Source organism: Mustela nivalis (assembly GCF_964662115.1).
Source record: "Mustela nivalis genome assembly, chromosome: 4".
NCBI lineage: Eukaryota > Metazoa > Chordata > Mammalia > Carnivora > Mustelidae > Mustela > Mustela nivalis.
In genome coordinates, this window is record NC_139023.1 from 11,196,812 (window position 1) to 11,213,120 (window position 16,309).

The 16,309-nt window shown below is 42.1% G+C and overlaps 1 protein-coding gene across 2 annotated transcripts; it reads right to left on the reverse strand.

Annotated features, from left to right (window-relative positions):
* Positions 1 to 351: 351 nt before the first annotated feature.
* Positions 352 to 16,000, reverse strand: AMBN (ameloblastin). 2 transcript variants are annotated; one of them, XM_082726332.1, is made up of 9 exons: positions 15,925 to 16,000; positions 14,582 to 14,629; positions 13,970 to 14,080; positions 12,339 to 12,575; positions 11,411 to 11,449; positions 11,088 to 11,147; positions 10,950 to 10,994; positions 10,510 to 10,554; positions 352 to 1,087 (listed from the first exon to the last, which is right to left on the reverse strand). In XM_082726332.1, the coding sequence occupies exons 1-9, from the start codon at positions 15,943 to 15,945 to the stop codon at positions 1,082 to 1,084; spliced, it is 612 nt and encodes a 203-aa protein (XP_082582458.1). In that variant the 5' UTR covers positions 15,946 to 16,000; the 3' UTR covers positions 352 to 1,081. The 2 variants fall into 2 exon arrangements, with proteins under 2 accessions (XP_082582458.1, XP_082582457.1); XM_082726331.1 differs by lacking the exon at positions 352 to 1,087 and adding an exon at positions 7,387 to 8,437.
* Between the last annotated feature and the right edge of the window lie 309 nt (positions 16,001 to 16,309).

Genomic DNA, 16,309 nt, shown 5'->3' on the forward strand with positions numbered 1-16,309 from the left:
GGCAGCTTTTCCTGGCAAAAGTCTCATCGGCTTTACTTCCTTTCCAATGACTATGGTAATTGTGCATTTTAAACTCATTAATTTATTCAGTATATGCTTATTGAGCACATTCTGAGTCAGGTACTGTTCTGGGGTCTGGGAACACTGAGGGAAAAAGACAAATATAGTCCTGCCACCAGAGAGCTTATCCAGCAGAGAATTAGCAGGGGAGGCAGGTTTTAAACAAATATGAAACACATAGTTCATTGTCCTAGTAGTCATGATAGATGATATTATATACATCAGCAGTTCTAAAAAGGACAGCGATACCTAGTATTTATTGGGTTCCTAATATGCAAGTCATTACCTCTCTTACCCTTGAGTGTTTTGTTTTCAATAAGGAAGTTGTGGCACAGAGAGGTTAAGTAATGGGGTCACGGTCGGGAAGGACAGAATTGGGATTTAGACTACTATGTTCTATTGCTGTATAGTATTTGTAAGAACTAATGTTTTCAAGTTCAGATGAAATCCAGGCATAAAGTGAGGGTTAATCTTTGTGTTTTCTTTCATCTGTATAACACCCAGACTAGGAAGGTGCCCTAGACTGTGGTAGGAGGTAGCGGAGGGTACCAGACTGGAAATGCTTCCTTCAGGTTCGCTTCCAACTGTGGGTCCCCTAGTCTTCTCTGTGTCACCTCGAGCAAGTTCCTCAGCTTCTTTAGAATTCAGTGTTCTATTTTTAAGACTTTAAAAGTGTGTGTATGACTAGTTTTTCTCTAAGGACCTTTCAGTTTTGAAACCATGGCATTCAAATGTTACCTCCTCAGGGAGTGCTCCCCGACCACCCTGTCTTCCCTTCTTCCTCTTTCTTCCCTCCCCCTGCTTTGGCTTTCATCACGAGGCTTGTCATTGCTTGACACTGTATCACACGTTTGACCTTCTGCTCGCTGCTGTTTTCCTAATGCCTAGAACAGGGCTTCATGCATGGTGTTCGCTGGAAGCTTCGTTGAGCAAACATGTTTTCCAGAAGACTGGGCTACGGTACAGTCCTTCGACCCGCTGTGGTGTCGTCCACAAAAATGTATGCTTTGTGCTAACGTTTCTAAAACTGAAAAAAGAAAAAAAAAAGCAAATACGATGTTTTTGAGAATCTGCTGTTAAAGGGAAAACTACCTTTCATAAATTTGGCTTGAAAGTAGCTCACTTGGCACATTCGTGCATTGGGTGGATACGAAAGAAAGCCCTAGAAATCCCAGGCAGAGAGACCCCCTCAGTCAGGGTTTTTTCCTCCCCCCTCCCATTCTCTCTCTCTGTGTGTCCCTCTTTCCTTCCTTCTCTCTTTCCCTCTTCCTTTCTGTCTTCCATTTCGGCCAGGGCTGCTGCCTGTGTTGCTGCCGTAGCTTTGGTTCTCCTGGACGCAGCCCTCCTCGCGGCCCAGAGACCACAGAGCCCTAGACGGCCGTGTTGAAATGAGGTTCAGAGTGTGCTAGACACTTAACTCTAGGGTTGACCTTTTTTATGTCAGTTTCTCCAAACCCATCTTTAAATATCACCTGCACCTTTCTAGTTTGTGAATAAATTAGAATGTAAATCCCCATCCACTCTGGGAAACCCACACTCATTTCCTTCCCGGCGCTCACTGCAGCTAATCTTTAAGTCATTTTCAACCCTGTTGTTAGGTGGGTCTCTGGGTCGAAAGCTGCTGAAGCCTGGGGAAAGATGAAAGTGCAGCGGAAAGCTGAAGGCATCAGCAAGCGTGTTATGACCAACGGCCCCATAATGACCGTTTCTCAGTGCTTGGGGACTGTGTTTCTAACGTCTGGCTCCCGAGCCGTGTGGTTGCCGTGGGGGTACTTCTGCTCTCTCTCCAGTCTCTAGTGCTTATGGAAGAAAGAATTGTTTAAACTTCTGGTTTGGTTTCCTGCTTTGCCAAACACAGCACCGTCTGAGTTGGCATCATTTGGCTGGTCGCCGCACGTTGTCTGTACGAGGCAACCCTTTAGTGCTGAGCAGTTTCAGATGGAAGCGGGATGTGTTTAGGGATTCAAAGCTTTTCTGTATTTGAGATTTATTTTCCCAAAGAGAAGTATGTTCAAGTTCTAAAGACATTCAGATTGTGAGTCTGGGGCAGTGGGAGTATTCGCTTCCGCTCATGCGCTACCATGTACTGGTGGGTATTTGAATGATTACATTTTGGACTATCGGAGTAATCAGGAGAAAGAGAGATTAAGGAGTCAAGCTCATTTGCAATTGCACCAAAAATCATAAGATACCTGGGAATAAACCTAACCAAAGAGGCAAAGGATCTGTACTCTGAAAACTATAGAACACTCATGAAAGGATTTGAGGAAGACACAGAGAAAATGGTAAAATGTTCCATGCTCACAGATTAGAAAACAAGTATTATAAAAATGTCTATGTTACCTAGAGCAATCTATACATTTGGTGAAATCCCAATCAAAATACCATCAACTTTTTTCATAGGGCTAGACCAAATAATCCTAAAACTTGTATGGAGCCATAAAAGAAAAGCCTGAATAGCCAAAGGAATATTGAAAAAGAAAACCAAAGCTGGAGTCATCACAATTCCAGACTTCAAGCTCTATTACAAAGCTGTAATCATCAAGACGGTATGGTACTGGCAAAAACACAGACACAGATCAATGGAACAGAATAGACAGCCCAGAAATGGACCCTCAACTCTATGGTCAACTAATCTTCAACAAAGTAGGAGAGAATGTCCAATGGAAAAAAGACAGTCTCTTCAACAGACAGTGATGGGGAAACTAGACAACCACATACAGAAGAATCAAATTGGACCATTTTCTTACACCACACACAAAAATAGACTCAAAATAAATAAAAGAGCTAAAGGTGAGACTGGAATCCATCAAAATTTTTGAGGAGAACACAGTCAGGAACCCCTTTGGCTTCACCCAGAGCAACTTCTTGTTAGACATGTGTCCAAAGCCAAGGAAAACAAAGGCAAAAATGAACTATAGGGACTTCATCAAGCTAAAAAGCTTTTACACAGCAAAGGCAATAGTCAACAAAACCAAAAGATAACTGAAAGAATGGGAGAAGATATTTGCAAATGACACATCAGATAAAGGGCTAGAATTTAAAATCTATAAAGAAGTTATCAAACTCAACACCCAAAGAACAAATAACCCAATCAAGAAATGGGCAGAAGACATGAACAGACATTTCTGCAAAGACCTCCAAATGGCCAACAGACACGTGAAAAAGTGTTCAATATCACTCGGCATCAGGGAAATACAAACCAAAGCCACAATGAGATCCCACTTCACACCAGTCAAAATGGTTAAAATTAACAGTTCAGGAAATGACAGTTGTTGGAGAGGATGCGGAGAAAGGGGAACACTCCTACACTGTTGGTGGGAAGTAAGCTGGTGCAGCCACTCTAGAAAACAGAATGAAGTTTCCTCAAAAAGTTGAAAATAGAGCTACCCTATGACTCAGCAATCGTCTTATTGGGTATTTACCTTAAAGATACAAATGTAGTGATCCAAAGGGGCACATGCACCCGAATGTTTATAGCAGCAATGTCACAATAGCCAAACTATGGAAAGAGCCCAGATGTCCATCAACAGTTGAATGAATAAAGAAGATGTGGTGTATCTATACAATGGAATACAACTCAGCATCAAAAAGATGAAATCTTGCCACTTGCAACTATGTGGATGGAACTAGAGGTTATTATACTAAGCAAAATAAATCAATCAGAGAAAGACAAATACCATATGATTTCACTCGTATGTCGAATTTAAGAGACAAGACAGAAGATCATGGGGGATGGATTGAAAAGTAAAGCAAGGCAAAGTCAGAGAGGGAGACAAACCATAAGAGACTCTTAATCATAGGGAACAAACTGAAGGGTGCTGGAGGGGCGGTGGGTGGGGGCATGGGGGAACTGGGTGATGGACATTAAGGAGGGCACATGATGTAACAAGCCATGGGTATTATGTAAGACTGATGAACCACTGAGCTCTACCTCTGAAACTAATAATACACTATGTGTTAATTAATTGAATTTAAACTTAAAAAATTATATATTTACAAAGTCAAAAAAAAAAGTCAGGGACAACACAAACTTTTACCGTGTTGCCTCAGGACTGTGTCACTTTTCTTACTGTCTGTCATAACACAGTCCTAAGGTCACTGGACCATCTTTCTATCCCATAGGAGTCATGCTAGTCCCTGACACTGAAGGCACAGCTCATCAGGTTCTGGTTGGCATAAACCACAAGCCAGAAGGTGGGAGATAAATATGGCACAACTTCACAGGGATGCTGACATTTCTGGAGGTCAGGTTGTCTGGGCCATGTCAGGAGATCTAAAGTGGAGGGCAAGCTGCCGCCGCTTCCACCACCCTGCATGGAGAGAAACCAGAGTGCTTGTTGGACTTCTTTGTGTTTCGAAGATAACACATATCACTCGAAAGCCTGCCAGGTTTGTGCAGAAGTTAGCGCAAGAAAGGGGTCCATGCCGCAGCCCTGGTATCCCTGTCCCTGCAGCATTGTGACTCAGGGACCCACATGGATGGAAACTGTCAGTGGCTGTAGGGAATTCTCTGCCCTGGCAGGGGAGTAACAACACAGAACTTCGGAGTTTTCTTTGTGAAAAGAAGTTCTTGCCTTGCTGCTGGACCCTTATCGAGACAGTCTGCCTGACTATGGGAGGCCAAGTGATAATGTTGAGTTGCTTGTTGAACTGGGTGGTATATGTTCCACTGAAACCGTAAAACAGAATACGGGCAGCAGCATCCCTGGTACGTGGAGATGGTGGATATGACGCCAGGTTTCAGCCCACCCTGGGGGGCTCTGGCAAATTGCACAAGCAAGTGAGTCAGACTTCCGAGTATTTCCTCTTTAGGACCTTGATGCCTTTCCTTCAATGCACACCTCTAGCTTCATGGGGATTCCATAAGACAGACAAACCAAAACAAAATAAAGACCCGAAAACAGATGTCCCGCTTTGCCCTGGGTAGTACTGGTTTATACCTGTTGTCAGCATTCATTTATCATTCATGACACTACTTTTCTTTCTTTCTTTTTTTTTAAGTGATTTTATATATTCCCTTGACAGAGAGAGAGAGAGAGATAAAGAGCGAGTGCACAAGCAGGGGGAGTGGCAGGCAGAGGGAGAGAGAGAAGCAGGCTGCCTGCTGAGCAGGGAGCCCAGTGTGGGCTCCATCCCAGGACCATGACCATGACCTGAGCTGAAGGCTGATGCCCAGGGACTCAGCCATCCAGGTGCCCCATGACACGTCTTTTCGTTATCAAAAGTGTCCCAGTTTGGAGAATCAATTTCATGGCTTCCCCATCGACGATCGGTTAGTGGAGAGGAAAGAGTGTGCCCCTGGTTTGTGGATTTCTGCATGGGATTCTAGCATCAGCTGCAAGTGTGCAGTCAGGGTGCCACAATCCTGCTCAGTGGGCAGGACACTGAAAGGTATGTCTGGTTGTCTATTTTGTTTGGAAGGAGAGATGGCCTGAGACAGATTCATCCTGCCTCAGCCTCAGTGCCATATTGGTCAGCGCGTTAGGGCCTTGAAGAGTAAAATTGGAAAATTGGCCATAAGGAGGTCTAGACGGCAAGCTATCAGCATGGGCCTCCCACGGTGGGATAAAATATTTGTTTCTCATTATTATGAAAATATTTGTTTCTCATGTAAATGTGTGATAGAGGGGAGCCACCGTGGAGGAATTCTCAATAATTAGGGTGGCTACTGTGGGTGACATGTAGCCTCTATCCTTGGCCAACTTGGTGTTTGCTCACTGGACCCGTGTTTGAGGTGGACGTGGTGGCAGGGAGAGAGGTTATTCAAGGGCTAAACAACACTGTATCCCCCCGGTCAAAGCTGATCTACCTATCAGTGCTGTTCAGTGCCCAGCCTGCCAAAAGGGAGGCCACCTTTGAGCCCTTGGTATGACCACATCCACCGGGGAAACCAGCGTGTGCGATCTCACAAATGCTCACTCTCAACTGCAAAGAAGCAGCCGGTGGTGTGCAGAGTGTCCGTGGAAAAGCACACTTCATCAGATAACGGGAACAATTCGGTTCCCTTCTCATTGCTGCTCTCTTGCTCGGTTCTCTTCGTGAGAAGGACCAGTAGGAAAAGGAGGAAACTGCTGGGACTCAGCGATTTCCTCTGAGAACCTCATGTCCTAGAGTTCTCACAACAACCTTGGGAGGTGGGTTGGGTCCTAGCTCCATTGTAGAAATGAAAACACAGGATCAAAGAAGTAAGTCTCACGTCCAAAGGCTCATAGATGAAGGTCGAACCCAGATCCGTCCATACGTCTTTTACCGCACTCTTGGTCGGAGGCCGTCTAGCCCGCTATGGGTCTCAGTGGGCACCTGCTGGCTCATGGGGACCTCACTTTCCTAGCCTCGCACCTCTGCCGGAGCTGCTCCAAGGCACACACTGAATTGTAATCTGCAGGTCTCCCGCCACAGAGTGGGGGTGAGCAGAGCTCTGCCTGAAAAGAGGGAGACCACAGGGGGTGCCTTTGTGCTCCTGCTAAAACTCCTGAAGTATCCAAGGTCTGGAGGCCTCAGAGCGCCTTTCCTGGGCTGTATCCCTAGAATGTCTATAGGGGATAGAGGGGGGTCTGAGTTCTGTAGAGTCTAAGAGCTGGCCAGGCAACTGGGGAGGAGGTGGACAGAATGGGGCAGGAGGCTACTTTCCACAGGCGACCAGATCTGGTCTCAGAACCTCTTCATTTAGGCCAATAGTCCTGACTGACCCATACCTAGCTTCGGTGACAAGTAACAATCATTTTCTCGTTCCCTTTTTATCCAGAGCACTTCACAGGAATGAGCTAATTCTCACACGGCACCCACATGACTCTTCTTGGGTTTCTTCCTCCTGGAGGCCTTGTTCTGCAAATGCTTTCAATACTGTTCTGAGAAAACTCATCTGACCCGTCCCAGGCCCTCCAAGGCTTCTTAGGCTTCTGTGGCTTCGGGGGCACCCCGGGCTTGGCACTTTCATAGCATTTTTCACACGTGCTGTGGGTTTGGGAATATCTACTTTGCAGTGTTGTTGTGAGATAATATATGTTAAGTAGGTGATTTTGTCCAGAGTGGCCGTTTCTATAGCAGAACAAATTGCGATTGTCTGCTGTTCAAACATTCCCACTATCAGCACTGGGGAAGGGACTGTGTCTCTGTTGCCTAGCCAGGGCCTGGGACATTGGTAGTTACTCAGTAAACTTTCCATGAAAGAATGAACAAATCAAATAAAATGGGCTAAAGAGTAGCATGGAGAGGGAATGCATATGCCTTTCTTAACCATTTGAATATATGTAAATAATGAACATATAATTCCTGATATTTTCCAATGAGAAAAATTCTTTATTTAAAACAGGCTAAGTGTTTTTACTAGATTAAATAAAATGCTCTACAAATGAGAATTTTAAATCCAATATACCAAACCCAGTAATACCAGTCAGGGATTGCTCACCAATCCCTGTTTAATAAAGTTTGAATAATATATCTCCTAATTCTGCAAATATGTGCCTTTGCCTAGAGAAACATGTTGAAGCAATGTCACATTTCCTGGATATAACAGTGTCATGCTAGTTAGAGAAATTCTGTAATACCAAAGACAGCTGAGAAACAGTGATTTTCCAATGCAGAGACCCTTAGACTTGCTCTAATGTCATTAATAGTGTTTCTAAATCATAGAGATGGTCGATACATTTTATTTCAGTAAGAGAGTGAAAGCAAGAAGGGGACCTACACTATTTCTAGCCACTTATATTTATTAATATATGCTTAGCATTTTCAATGCCTTTGCTGCGGAAGGGTAGTGTGTTAGCAGAAAGATATACTACAGGGACAAAGCTGGGAAGCTTGTGCATACAGAAGGAAGCTGATAATCTCCAGGCTCTCAGGGCTCTTGGAAACGCCACACATCGTGCATAACCTGAGGCTGCTGTGCGTTGTTTTCTGGCATCAACGTTTGCTGAGTGTCCGGGCTGGCTGTGGTATCTGTGGGCGTTTCCTCCAGAGGTGTGGTCACATCAGCACCGTAGTTCTCATAAATATCAGCTAATCCAGGGGTCATCAGTGGGTCAGCGTCTGCTGGGGTGACCCTGAGGGGTCCCCCACTCTGCCCAGCTGGGCCTCTTGCCATGTTGGGGTCGTTGCCCTTTGGATGAGCAAGAAGCCCTCCGAGGGCTCCAGGTGCCCCCTCTGGCAGGAGAGCTGGGCTTTCTGGATTGGCTGGGTCGAGCTCGGTCAAAGGGGAGCCTTGGGCACCGCCTTCTCCCTTCTCAGGGCCTTTGGTTCCGGCGACCGGGGAGTCAAATTCCAGAGTAAAGTCTCCACCCATAGCTGGATTGTGGGGCATCCCTCCAAGGTGAGGCCTCATGCCTCCAAATCCTGGGAAGATGGCTCCATAGGCCATGGGGCTTCCTCGGCCTCCCTGGGGAAAAACCATTGACCGAAGACACCATGATCACATATGATGAAGTATACTATGCAATCGCATGTGGTCAGCTTCGCCAAGAAACCACAAAAAGCTGCTAGGAAACAAGGAGTTGACTGAGAGTTTGCGTGAGCACACTTCACACTAAAATGGCTTTGACGTAGAAAGGAGAGGACCTTGGACTTTTCTGGTTGCTCACTTCTGTGAAAGACAGGGGGACACCCTTTGCCATGCCTGGATGAAAGCGGGAGAAGGAGGCATGCGGGGAAGCAGGGCCGAAGCAAGGCTACAGGCAGAAGATAGTTTGAATTTAATGTTAAGAATACAATAAGCAGGCAAAATAGACAACACCATCATAAAACAAAGAAAAATGGATCCGCGGCTGAGTGTGTTGAGGGATGTTTTAGAGAACTAGGTCAACATCATTTCTAAAATAATTGAAGCCTCACGCAAGATTTCCTTCTTTCCTTCCTCTCTCTTTCTTTCTTTCTTTCTTTCTTTTTTCTTCCTTCCTTCCTTTCTTTCTTTCAGAACATGTGAAGAAAAAGAAGCGTGATGTCTCCGGAGGGGTGGAAATATTTTTTTCCTATGGACAGTTAGAATTGTGGAACTGGCCATATTTCCTTTTTCTGCCTTTGCTGTCAAAAATGCCCAACCCAACCTCTTGGGCTATTTACTGTGACCGTGCAGAATCTGAGAACTTGCATTTTTGTCATCTCTCTTACAATATTGACTCATTTAAAATTTTATCTTCAATTTTTGGTTATATTTATTGTGTTTTTTTTTCATAAGCTGCAGAAAAATCTTTTGAGCAGACTATAAATTGAGGCAGACTATAAATTAATTAAAATTATAAGATGATAATTACCACTCGCTTGAATTTTTGGCCAGTTGAGTTGGTGGTATGTGGATCCAGTATTCTCTTCTCCTACCTTCCCCTGGATGTCCACTCTCTACATCTCCCCTCTCATATCATCTCCTTGAGCCCCTCGGCTGGGCTACCTTCCTCTCCCTCCTCCCTCTCTCATAGCCCTGTTGCCCTTTATCCCATCATTTTGACACTATCCGCTCTTATATCTACATTTTCTATTGGTGAGACCTAAGCTCCCTGAAAACAGAAACCTTATCTAATTTTTGTTGTCTCTGTAGCGTCTTTCTATGCATCTAGTTCACAGAAGGCCCTCCAGAATGTTGGGATGCGAGTGTTCTGTCACTGATAGCGTGTATCTGTATTTATTAATTTGATAGGACTGTAGTGGATGATGACTCAATTTAGTATGATGCTTGTCTTGATTTGTGCTTAACAGATGTAACCGGTAGAAATCGCTGAGGGAGAATATAAAATTGTGCAAGTCTATCGGTCTCAAATTTCAAAGAGGTCATATGCATGGATAGTAGAAAAAGAATATGCTCACATGAACTCATTCATGCACTTTGGGTTTTATACTAATCACATTTTAAACTTGGTTGGTTTTCTTTTCTTTTCTTTTTTTTTTCAATCTGAATATAGTTGACACCCAATGTCACGTTGGTTTCATGTGTATAACATTGTGAAGTGTTGTATGGTGACAGATGGGGAACTACACTTGTAGTGAACATGAGATAATATATAAACTTGTTCATTTTCTTCTTCTTTTTGACCTCTTGATTTTGAGGTCTAAAAGACCTCAAAATGCTGTTGCAATGCTGTTGAATTATTGTCTTGAGGGGTTAATAGTCCAAGAGGAAGCGGGAATTCTGTGCAAATGATATATCTCTTCTTTTGGTTTGAGCATATGCTATTCAGTGATAATGGCTTTTCAAGAGTGGTTTCTTCCCTGCTCATATTCAAGAAATGGGGGCAAATCCCATGTTCTAGAATGGTCATTGCTCAGAAATGATGATATGGGAAACATGGGGAAATCTTTGCATGTTGCATAAGAATCAAGTTCTTGGTTTTGGAGTCAAACCATCTGGAGTCCTGTGCAGTATATTCAGTGACATTCATGGCTAATGCCTCTTGCAGGAAGTCATCTGTGACTGCTCTCCCCAGACCACTATTTTAATAAGAACTTGAAGACATTACTCACCGCCATTTCTTCTGAACTCATGATGCCAAGTCTGGCAGGAGCGTTCTGTTCAAAAAGAAACAGGCATCAATAGCAGATTCCTATTATCCTATTAGCTACTCAAGACAAAGTTAAAAGTCACTTAGCTTTTCCTGAAGACTTAATGTTAATGCTGTGCCCAGAAGCAGAGTCAAGTGGAGAGATGAGTCATTATTGAATAAATGTGGCCAATTTGGATAATTCAGATAGAAAATGTACCTTTTCTTTAATGCCACTACAGTGTGCGCGTGTGTGTCTGGCCAGAGTTATTAAAATAGAAAGTATGGCTTCTTGTCATTTCAGTTGCCTATTTAGGTGTTCAAAGAATATGGGCTCTTTTGTGTGAGGCCTAGATTTTATAATTTTAGCTCTTAAGATAACATTTAATTTACAATGTTATTTTTTGTAGGATATAGACTTACCAGTTGATTTGCTCCATAGGACATGTAAAATATTCCCGGATAAAGCTAAATATAAATGCAATAATCATTATAAAATGCATTTTCCAAGATAAAATTTTAAGTAAATTGTAGGCAAAGACATATTTTTAAAAAACTTACTGACGATGGTTTATTTTGTGGCATTGGTCCCCGAGATATCAAACGGGCTATTTGGAACACCTTTAAGTGGTAGAAATCAAAATCAGTAATTGATTTTTGCTATAACTTAGGAAAGCCTCCCATTATGGCCATTTCTAAGAGTTACAGGAATAGCATTTTCTGGCGCATTAGCATAATAAATAAGTATTTAATATTTAAGAAAACAAAGGAAAGCGTTATACTTCACATTCATGGATAAATCGTGCTATCAAGGTTTTGCACTCTTCTTTCTTGAAGTATAGATATTTCCCCCAAGAAAGTGTCTCACTGGGATCTGTACTTACCGACGGACCCTGCAGATCAGCAAAATCCATTCCTGGTAGCTGCATCACAGATAAACATGAAAATTACTAACCCATAAAAATAGAACTGGATACACTCTTACCTCATTTATGACTATGAGAAAACAATCTAAAATGAATTTCCTGATTTTCACTTTCATTTAGTCTTGGACAGTACACCCAAGAGATAACAATTGGGTTTTATTGTCATGGCTCAAGTGCACGGGCCGGGAGACAGGACTTGTCTACCACGAATTTGCTTTGTTTTGCAGGGTAGAAAGTAATGAGTTTGGGAATCAGAGCATGCCAGGTTGGTTTGAATCCTGGTGCTGCCACTGAATTATTCGGTAATACCGGGAACATTTTGGAACTTGTCAGAGTCTGTCTTCTTTTTAAAAAGGATGATAATATCCATCTTTCTAAGAATGTCATCAGGATGATATGGGAACTGTCAAACACCTGCCACATACTTGTTACATGGTACCTTCCTTTCTTCCCACTGCTCTCGTCTCTACGTTATTACATGATCACCTTCTCGCTACCAGACAGAGAAATAATAATCCCAAATGCTACTTGCTATGCTGTGGGATCAATCACTTCTTTCAGTCCTTGCAACAAAGAAAAACATCCCGATGATAGGAAGAGCGGGCTTCTCTGGGCTGTCCTATTTCCTCTGAAAGCTTTCATCTTTTTGCAGCTAAGGAACCATCTTCTAGACACCGTATCTTTTAGGATCCGTGCCTTGTCTCTGATGACAGAGGACAGGAACGGAAATTTATGTTCTACTCCCAGATATGTCAACTGCTTAAAAGCATATCTGTATTGTATATTATGCCTGGAAGTTCTGATTATTGAAACGGGCTCCGCAAATCAGTTTTCCTTCTCTGAGCTAGTGGGGAGCCCTGATTTGACTTCAGAGAAAGGGAATTACCTCGGCTTTTGGTGGCTTGTCTGTGGGCGCCACCTGCTGCTCGAGCATCGGCCCTTCTGCCTGCTGCAAGGGCGGTTGTCCCTGGTAAGCCGGAGCCTGAGGTCCTTCCTTCGGGGCGGTGTCCTGGACGTCCGTCACCAGAGCGGACTGGAGGAAGGGTTTCTGTCCTGGCTGCTGAGGCTGCAGGGATGGCTGCGATGGGAGAGGTGGGGGATGCACAGGCAAAGAATATTCATACTGCAGAGAAATTTGAGAGGCGTGTCAGGAAGGGAGCGCTCTCTGGGCTGTGGTATTTAGAAGTTCTAAAGCAAAGGGCTTGAGAAAAGTTCTGCTTGCAGGAGAATTGCCTTGGAGCTATGTTTATGTAGGAAGCACCGATTTCTGTGCAGGCAGGGTTGTTTGGGGCGGGCTGTTGTGTCTCCCTTCTTCCTTTGGGACTACCTGTGCTCAAGAACGTGGAGAGCTCTTGGACTTCCCGGTGGAGTCACTTCCTCCTCCGAGTTCCTACAGGCGCGTCTGTTCTACCCCTTTCTCACTGGGTCACAGAGATTTGTTAGTTATCTCTGCCCCCAGTCCACTGAGACACAATAATATGTGTTTCTTGTCTTTTTGGCCTTGGACTTAACACGGTTCATGACAAATGCCTGGCCTAGGATAAATAATATATATTTTTCTGTTAATGAAAGGAGAATCAGTTATTAAATAAAATGCCAAGTTCCTGCATCAGGGAGTCCATTCTGGAAACAAGCAAGTGGAGAAACAGTCACTATTAACATAATTTATGGTCCTGTGAAATGTGGATTAGTGAGTAATGCTGCTTGTCACAGAAGGCCTTCTGGAACCAAAGGTTCTGGTTAAAACAACCGTGTTTATTTGTTCCTTTTTGAAATTAACTGTGGTGAAGGGCTCCCTGTTATTTTTCAATCCTTTGCAAGATCCTCAGAGTGTCCTGGAAGTCTCTCCTTAATCTGGCTCTGCTCTGCCTCGACAGCTGCTGCGTATCTCCAAACGCCCACGGCTATTATTACTTATTCCTCACAATTTGGCACCTTGTCCTACAGTGTCTTGTCTTATCCCCCAGGCAGATGTGAAACTTCATGGACCTTGGAGCGATTCTTAACCATTTTCACTCTCACTTCCACTCCTCAGTTGGGCGTCTGCGTTTCTCAGACACCTAACAACTAACGGTGAACCGAAGGATGTATTTTTGATTGCTCCAGGGTCTGTGGTATTTTACCCAGGGCTTTGGCATCATTTTAAACACGGTTTTGAATAATTATTTGGGGAATCTTGACTAAAATGAGAGTTGTCCAAGCCATCGTCGGCTTCGACCTTGAGACAGTTTATCTGTTGTTACTGTTCATGTTGTTAATGTAAGTCTCTTACTATATTTTGGAGGCCGTATCTTCCTATGTGAAATAAATGTATAAGTAGGTCGAAAGTTTGGGCCACTTTATTGAAAAATTTCCCAAGTCCTAAAAACAATGATAGGATTTGATTTATTAATACTTGGATCACTTTCTGTTCATTAGTATTATCTGTCTGTAGCTAGTTTATGACAATTTAGAGAAGACCAAGAGGGGAATTTTTTTAAGCTTGAAGTGTCAAGCACATTGATGTGAGTAACCTACCTGCTGAGTTTCATGCTCCCTCGGTCTCATCCATGGGAAGGAAGAATGTGGCGGGAGGAGACCATGCATCCACAAAGAATTAAATGATTTTCCAAAACCGAATCTTGAATACTAAAGACATGCAGGGGAAAAAACAAAAACAAATACATGCTTTTATTTCAGTATTGGCTTCAACTTGGTTATCATTTTCTATAAAATCCACGGAAAGTGTAGAGATAGCAAAAGTAAGTGTGACATCAGTGGATTTCATATGGGTGGGTAAATACTGTCTTCCAACAGACTTCCCTTCCATTCTGAGCCAGACTGCAACGTTTCCATAAACTTACTTAAGATTTAGCTTTTTAAGCCCCCTTATTTTGGACTGTTTAATAAAACTAATGGCACAAAACTTGAGCTTTTTTCTTACTCAAGAAAATGCCATATTGTTTTACCTACCATGCCATCCCAGGATCTTCTTTTGTTTTAGGTTATTTCAGTTAGTCATTTTTTCTTCCAATATTTAGGATAATGTCTACTCACTAACACATTTTAAGAGTTATGATGTTGTTGTTAATATCATTACCACCACCTCCATTAATTCTTGCAATAAGAGATATTGGAAATGCAGTTTACCTGAGAAAGCATGTTTAGTCCTTGCAAACTTCCCAGCTGTCTCATTGTCTAGCAAGAAAAAAAGTGGGTTAGTGTTTGCCACATATATTTTCTGTATGATACAACTATTTTGTCAACATGTGGTATTATTAGCACAAAGTTTGTGGTGGGTCGTTTTGAATAAAATAAAAATAGACACAAATCATTATTGAGAAGTAGAAATGTTAAATGTGGTTTTGCTATTGTTGTTATGGCCATTAAATTAGTACGCTTGCTTTTTAAATCACTAATCAAATAAGAGAAAAAGTATCATCTAAGTGGGGCTCTCATTGAAACATTGGAAATAGCTCATTCAATTGAAATAGAAATTCAACTGCAAGAATATTGTTTCATCGACTCCCCCCCCCACTTAATTTATTTTGTCTTTTATAAATCCAGCCCCCAAAGAGGAAACAACAAAAAAAGACAAAACAAAACAAATCCTACCTCCTTTCCAAATAAAAAAGGCCTCAAAATAATGAATACAAAAAATCTTGGGGGAAAATGGTGACCATCTGGATAGATGACCAAGAATGTTGACAATTCAACGAAAAGTCAATCTCAATTTAATGGGAAGAGATTTAGAGTGCTTTAAGTTGATTTTTAAGCTAGAAAGTGAGAAAAAAAAATAACTCAATGAAATTAGCTTCCTTTCAAAATAAGCTTCTAGCTTATGTAAGTATTGATTCCCCCAGATTGTCATGCTGCAAATAAATTCTGCAAGGTCTTACAAAAAATTTGTGATCTCATAAATATTTTTCTACTCAGAACTGTCAATATTTTCTATTGATTTGGTCAAATATTTCTATCATGCTGAGATTTTTCTAAGCACTATTATTAGTTATGAGAACTACAGGAAGGTAGACACAGAGTAGGAAACAGGTACTATAGAACTGTAGAACAAGGTTAGTGTGACCTACAGGAATTCTTATAAACAACTACATTTTATAAGGTAAATTTTCTTCATGGGAACATTTTCATATAAAATACCATGAGGTGATGGAATTAAATATAAACCACATGTGGCTTCAGGACAATGTTTTAATTAATGTAGTAATTATGTTAATATAGTTATTAAGTAGATATAATATATATTAGGTATTAAATATTAGTATTGTTCTGATTCACACACACACGACATTCCTAAGATACCTGAGAGTTTAAAATTGTGGTAAAATGATAATATGAGGCTCTAATAATTTTCATACACTTTTCTGAAGTTTCTCTAGAAAAGTCCTGACTTCCAGCTAGGAAAACAGAACCAGCCCATGGTGTTTCTCTTTCTAGGACTATACAATTAAATGTAATACTCTGACAATACATACCTCCAGGCTCAAACTAGCCATGCCTGGTGTCCCAGGTTGCTGAGGAAACACCTAGATGGAATTAAGAATAATTTTGAGATCTCTGTTGAGAACCTTTTTTAAATGCACTCTGGGAATACAAAGCTAGCCCAGTGCATAGAGGTCAGCTGAGGGCTTTTGACTTGAGCCTTTAAGTAGGAGAAAGAGGAATTTAAATCATTTGGGGAATTCACACCATACTTAATAATTTTGTTTCCACATGAACCATCTATCCTTTGTCTGTATCTTAATGCAGCAAAATTTGATTTAGTTGGAGGTTACACTGAAAACAAGAAATAAAATAAAACTACAAAATAGAATACCAAGAGTACTTTGTATTCTAAAAATTTATCCCATGAAAAAACAA